The 6,392-nt window shown below is 45.2% G+C and overlaps 3 protein-coding genes across 3 annotated transcripts; 2 read left to right on the plus strand and 1 right to left on the minus strand.

The window, feature by feature from the left end:
- Positions 1-2,669: 2,669 nt before the first annotated feature.
- On the minus strand, positions 2,670-3,972 carry H257_15705 (hypothetical protein; the record flags this gene model as incomplete). The annotated part of the gene is made up of 3 exons (XM_009843885.1): positions 3,550-3,972; positions 2,841-2,934; positions 2,670-2,692 (listed from the first exon to the last, which is right to left on the minus strand). Exons 1-3 carry the CDS (start codon positions 3,814-3,816, stop codon positions 2,670-2,672), a joined length of 384 nt encoding a protein of 127 aa, XP_009842187.1. The 5' UTR covers positions 3,817-3,972.
- A 54-nt stretch (positions 3,973-4,026) lies between these two features.
- H257_15706 (hypothetical protein) lies at positions 4,027-4,576 on the plus strand. Its single transcript, XM_009843886.1, has one exon. It carries the CDS (start codon positions 4,044-4,046, stop codon positions 4,407-4,409), a length of 366 nt encoding a protein of 121 aa, XP_009842188.1. The 5' UTR covers positions 4,027-4,043; the 3' UTR covers positions 4,410-4,576.
- Positions 4,577-4,906: 330 nt separating this feature from the next.
- H257_15707 (hypothetical protein) lies at positions 4,907-5,665 on the plus strand. The gene has a single exon (XM_009843887.1). It carries the CDS (start codon positions 5,328-5,330, stop codon positions 5,631-5,633), a length of 306 nt encoding a protein of 101 aa, XP_009842189.1. The 5' UTR covers positions 4,907-5,327; the 3' UTR covers positions 5,634-5,665.
- Positions 5,666-6,392: the final 727 nt, after the last annotated feature.

Genomic DNA, 6,392 nt, shown 5'->3' on the forward strand with positions numbered 1-6,392 from the left:
CCCTTAAGACATTCGATTCTGCTGAGGGCTCCAGTTTCGAATCGACTGGACAATATTGTAAGCCAATCAGTCGTCAAAAGTTATGGAAAATTGTTCTTTTCAAACCCAACCCCATTTTAGGGCCCCCACATGACGCCGACGGACCTCTGCATATATGAACAGTAGAATGTGCAATAGTCTAGTACTTCGTAGTAGTACTATTAGTACGTACTACAGAATTAATAGTAGTAGCATTCCTCGGCAGCTGGCGCTATGGTGTCTGTTTCAGAAGTGTGTCATTCCTTGCCTTTGCTGCCTTTTCGAACGTCTGCAGATATACCATGTGACTGTGAACTAAACCTGAGCTTCAATCAATTCAATGCTTCGAATGCCTCTGCCGTCCCTACTAGCCCCAACACTACCATCGGCAAATGACCCACTGGACCACTCACTACAGTATGACCTCGCCGATCCACGAATTCGCTCCACCTATACTGTAGTCTACGGAAAGGGAAATAATATTGTCTCCGAAATATATAACCCTTTGTTTTCAATGCCTCCGAAATCTCCGTAATATTCAACGCAAATATTTATTTCATCTTTTGATCAAGTGTTTCAACTGCAAGATTGACGTTAGCATAATTGTGATTATCCTCCAATCATACGCTTCACTACCAAATTGACCACTCGAACAGGTCCACCAAACTCAGGATAAATGAAGAAGTACGACTTGCGATTAACGTTACTGATTGTGCGAAATCTAAAATAACCTTTTTGAGCCAACGAGCCAACAATATTTTATCTTATCATTTGTAAAGAAATATAACTATGCATTTATATAATTGACAATTAGACAATTAAATATTTATATGCACCAAGCAATACAATAATTGTATTGGTCATGCGCTGCAATACAATACAGTAGTTAATTGATTTTACTCCGGAAAATTGCTATGTTACCAGACGCACCCTTTAAAATGGAATAATATTTTTGAAATGTTACCAGACGAATCTTTTTCCATACCCTGCTGATGTGTGATGAGGCGATCGCTCTGGTCCGCGACATCCACGTGGCAGAGAGTGATGACGTTATTTACCCAGTCGAGGGTTAGACAAAGTGCGCAATTGCACCACAACACTGCAAGTATGAGCACTGCGCCTTCGCCCCTTCAACGAGCCATTCATGGTGGGCAATTCGGACGTCGCCGAGACGGGCGATAAACTTCCGAAGTTCGCGTGGTTTATCTAATCAATAATGAATCACCTGGAGTTCTGATTGGTTGAATTATTCGGCCTTTCTGTAAGAGCCAATCAAATCTTGGATTAGCCAATAGAGTCGATTCGCGATTCGATTCGGCGGGGTCTGGAAAATTGGGCGACGACAAATGCATCCTGTGATTTCCACAAGTTAAAGAAGTCATTCACGACATTCACATATATATAGTGGTGAATTAGTTGAGGGATGCATGTCAGAATTGACTAGTATTACGTAGACGTAGCCAAGATTGGGGATACACGTACATTCAAGTCAGAAGTTAAAGCGTCTGGAATTCGACGAATTAGTAGGGATTCTACGGTTTATTTCCAGTTACTTCGGACCGTGATGAAAAATTCATGAGATAAGGTAAGCCAATCAGTCGTCATAAGTTAGGGGAAATTGTTCTTTTCAAACCCAACCCCATATTAAGGACAGAACGGCCCCCAGTGAGTCCCCGCATGACGCCAACGGATCTCTGCATATGTGTACAGTAGTATGTACTGTACAATGGTATAGTAGTCTGTAAGTAGTACTACGTACTATTAATAGTAGTAGCACTTTGGCGCCAGTTTCAGAAGAATGACATTCGCTCCCTTTTCGAACGTCTGCAGATATACCATGTGACTGTGAACTAAACCTGAGCTTCAATCAATTCAATGCTTCGAATGTCTCTGCCGTCCCTACTAGCCCCAACACTACCATCGGCAAATGACCCACTGGACCACTCACTACAGTATGACCTCGCCGATCCACGAATTCGCTCCACCTATACTGTAGTCTACGGAAAGGGAAATAATATTGTCTCCGAAATATATAACCCTTTGTTTTCAATGCCTCCGAAATCTCCGTAATATTCAACGCAAATATTTATTTCATCTTTTGATCAAGTGTTTCAACTGCAAGATTGACGTTAGCATAATTGTGATTATCCTCCAATCATACGCTTCACTACCAAATTGACCACTCGAACAGGTCCACCAAACTCAGGATAAATGAAGAAGTACGACTTGCAGGACCTTCAATCTGCCTTCGCCGCATTGGAGCTCAAGTTGACCACCCGTTCGAAGTTGCCATCGAGTGAAGCTGCGAGGGCTTTCCATGGCCACAGGAAGATTGCTGAAAGCGAACAGAGCGCATTCGACTCCCTACACCAACCTAACATTACCGCCATCCCGGAGCTCCATCGGTAGGCCCAACAATCTATGCAGGTGCATGCAATACTACTGTAATTAAATGCTTTCGCCTCTGATGTGTGATGAGGTGATCGCTCTGGTTCGCGACATCCACGTGGCAGAGAGTGATGACGTTATTTACCCAGTCGAGAGGGTTAGGCAAAGTGTGCAATTGCACCACAACACTGCAAGTATGAGCACTGCGCCTTCGCCCCTTCAACGAGCCATTCATGCTGGCCAATTCTCGCCGAGATGGACGATCAAAACAATTCGCATGGTTTATCTAATCAATAATGAATCACTCTGGTCATTGGCCTCTCTGTAAGAGCCAATCAAATCGACTCAAAATTGGATTAGCCAAGCTATCGAAAACAGTGTGATACTAACTTCGTAGCATTTAGTACACTGGATTACGAGTATCATCAATGTACTGTAAGCGCCCTGTGAGGAGAGGTTCAAGTGCTGCTGATTGCGAGGCGTGACGATCTGGTGCAATGTCGTGGCTTCAGTCACTTCGGCTTGGGTCTATAATCCACGAATCAGAAGTATATATATATATATTATGAAGTTGCTACATATTTCCCAATTCTGCACGATTCGTAAAACCAACCGATCACAAATCTTGCCGCGAAGTCTCATTGGCTTTCCCGATTCCGCAGAAAGCACGAAGAAAAAAGAAGTAGACATAATATAGCCAATCAGCGACAAGCATTTTCAGATGGACCAATCGGAGCGATTCGTGATCGGTTTGGTCGGCGTGATTCGATTGAACGGGGTCCAGAGATTTGTACCAAATCAATAATATATTTCCACACAATATATATATATTATTTCACCGTAGGATGCAGTTGAAACACTCCCGTACGACGATGTGTCGTTAATATATGTGTACTACGATGAAATATATAAAACACGTGACTATCATTCCAAAATGAATGGAATACATCAATATATCAATGAAACGATTGGAACATTTTTCAATCCATTGATTGATATTGGATTCCATGATACTAGTATGCGACAAATCCAATGTCGTACTACGTAGTACGTCTTTTTAAAGATGCACCACTATATTAACTCTAAGTATGATATCCTAAATATTCAAATATATATATATTTCAAGTATGCATCATGTTTTACGTTGATATACATTGGATGCCCGCCATCGACCAAGCTCCAGTCGCAAATGTGGTTGCGCAGGACATGCAGCAGCACGGGAAGGGAGCAGCCGACGCCGAAGCACCCTAGGTGGACGTACTCGATGCCCTTGTCGGCAAAGTCGACGACGTTGTGCGGGTACTCGTACTTCTCAAACGTTAGCGCGGTGTTGTGGTACAAGTGCTGCGTGATCCACTGCTTGCCCAGCTTCGAACTGGTGGGATTGGACACGAGCGACACATTCGCCATGTGGAGATAGATGGTCGAGCCGAGGGATTTCTACGGACACGTGAGCAAGGTGGAATATGACCGCAACATGGTTCTGTTTACGGTAGTGCATCGTTCGTTGCGAATGGTTCTTCGCCATGAGGTTTTTGTCTGCCAGGGCGGGTACCTCCTTCGCACAGCCTCCCGCATTGTTGAAGTGTAAGGTATCCGGATACGGTATCCGGTACTCCACTGAGTTCCCAGCCAAAATGAGCATGGCGAAGCAAGAGATTCCAGCGTCGAACAAGGGCTACAAGATGCTGGCAGGCATGGGATGGAAGGCAGGAGAAGGTCTGGGCGTGGACAAGCAAGGCAGGACGGAGCCAGTGCCGACGTGCTTCAAGCGCGATCGAGCAGGACTGGGAAAGAAGAAGCTTCGTCTCCGCGTGACCCATACGCTCGTGGTGTCGACTGTTGCGACCAAACCATCGCCACCACCACAACCCAAGCTAACCAGCACAGAAAAGAAGAGAATCCAGCAAGACAAAACCGCCATCGAGAAGAAGCACCAACAATACGCCCGAGACCTTTACGGAGACATCGCGGATGGTTACGAAGCGTACTTCCAGTCGTGACTTGAAGGGTATGAACAGGTCGCATCCTGCAATGCGATCAATGAACGACAAGAAGCGAAGGCTTCCGCCCGACTACGGATATATGCGGCTACCTGTAGGTAGTAAATACACAACCTAAGCAGTTGCTGTGGAGAACCATTCCAGTACTATATAATACAATACTTGAGTATGACTTTGTTGCTTGTATATATATATATATTATATATATATTATACCTGTAGGTAGTAAAAGACTATAGCGACCAAGCAGTTGCTGTGGAGAACCATACCAGTACTAGTATATAATAATAAGTACTATACTTGAGTATTATGACTGTGTTGCTTGTATATATATATATTATATATTCGTATTTATTAAGATATTCCATATATTATATTAATAGGACTTTGCTTGATTGCAATATATCCACTGATACTCATACTGTACAGTGTTTGCAGTCTGTGTACTGCAGCCAGTTGGACTTGGAACGATTATGATCACGCGAGAGGTTGGTAACTGGAGTATTGGCTGGTCAGGTAGTTTTCCGACTGGGGTCGCCATGATGGGTACCCGTTCGCTTGATGCAGTTGATACATGGAGTCGGCGGCGTGGATGTGACTTAACTCAGCGAGGGGTGAGTGATGGGATGGAGAACGGTGTAGCACAGGTCTGTGCTGGCGATGTGGCTGACAAAGTTGCTGTGGTGGCGGTAGCAGAGGTCGTACCTGGCCTGCCAGTGCTTGGCGCAGTGGCGGCAGGTGAACTCTAGTACGAGGAGATAGCGCCATCTCCCGTCGAAACTCTTCGACCTTCAAGGAAGCTTGGTCGTGTGGAGGGTTGACATCGTGGAAGTGGGCGGCGTCTCGGGCGTGGACTTGGGAGAGCATGGATTCAATCGCGGTCGCGTTGTCGCGGATCTGATGCCGCAGCGAGTCGTTGATGGCAAGTGCGTCGTCCTTTGCGTGGAGTCTGGTGCTGGCCATGTATCGCTCCGAGGATCGAGCTGACTTAGACTCGGCGGCGGTAGTCGGTCGCTTCAGCCGGTTGTTCTGGAGCCAGTGGAGGTCGAACTCCAAGGTATACGCCTGCTCCCGCAGTAACGCCGCGGCCTTCTTGTCCCTTGCGCGGTACATCTGTGCCTTCCGTCGCATGTACATGCGCTTCTTGTCGCGAGATTCGGTAGGAGATGACGACGATATCGACGATGCAGTTACCATCACACCCGCGTGGAATATTGGCAAGTGAGTTGAAGAGTTGAACAAGAAGCTTGGTTCATGATCAAATCCTACTATTAGTAGAAGTAATAAACTACTACTGTACCATTAGTAGTACAGTATTGCGCAAATGTACAGTCGATCAGTACGTTTCTTGAAATCTCGGTGAAAAATCGATCTAATTTGAGCGAATTATGTAGTAATTACAAGGCAATTGGCTGTAGAAGGCTGTGATTTCCTCTTATTGCCATGCCAATTCCTCGCATTTGAGTGCCCTCCTCGTTAAAATGAACAATGTCACGAGTTCTACGCAGAGAACGTGAATGGTTTTGCGTACGCAGTGGAACGCTGTTCAAGATTAACAGTGTAAGTTCAGGAATTGCTTAGTATTCAAGCAATCCGGGGCCAGTATATTGTTGCCACATGGATTACGAGGGTACAGTACTGTAGTACGTAGTGTACAGTACACCTCATGGTGTAGTTGGGGTCTGGTTTCCAACGCAAAGCTGAATGCATTCACTTGGTGGTACGACACCATCCCATGGAACTGCGCAGAGCCCGCGTTGCACGTCTGACTTGAATCGACCAAGCGATTTTCATGAGTCACAGTATTAATATCCTGCGATTGGTGGCAAGGCTGTTCATTCACCGTGCGAATTCCAAAACCAGATTCTAACACGAAAAACAATATTCCATTTTCTCGCAAAATGGGATTAACCATAATGCCTTGAGGTAAAAGGTCCAATATTTTGTAATATGGCGTTTTGGACCTCTTCAACGAGTAAATCAA

The sequence above is a fragment of the Aphanomyces astaci genome (genome assembly GCF_000520075.1).
Source record: "Aphanomyces astaci strain APO3 unplaced genomic scaffold supercont1.73, whole genome shotgun sequence".
In the NCBI taxonomy this organism is placed as follows: Eukaryota; Oomycota; class Saprolegniomycetes; order Saprolegniales; family Verrucalvaceae; genus Aphanomyces; species Aphanomyces astaci.

Excerpts from the sequence above, each read along its gene's own strand:
- H257_15707 (XM_009843887.1), top strand. The coding sequence starts at position 5,328 with ATGGCAAGTGCGTCGTCCTTTGCGTGGAGTCTGGTGCTGGCCATGTAT.
- H257_15706 (XM_009843886.1), top strand. The coding sequence starts at position 4,044 with ATGAGCATGGCGAAGCAAGAGATTCCAGCGTCGAACAAGGGCTACAAG.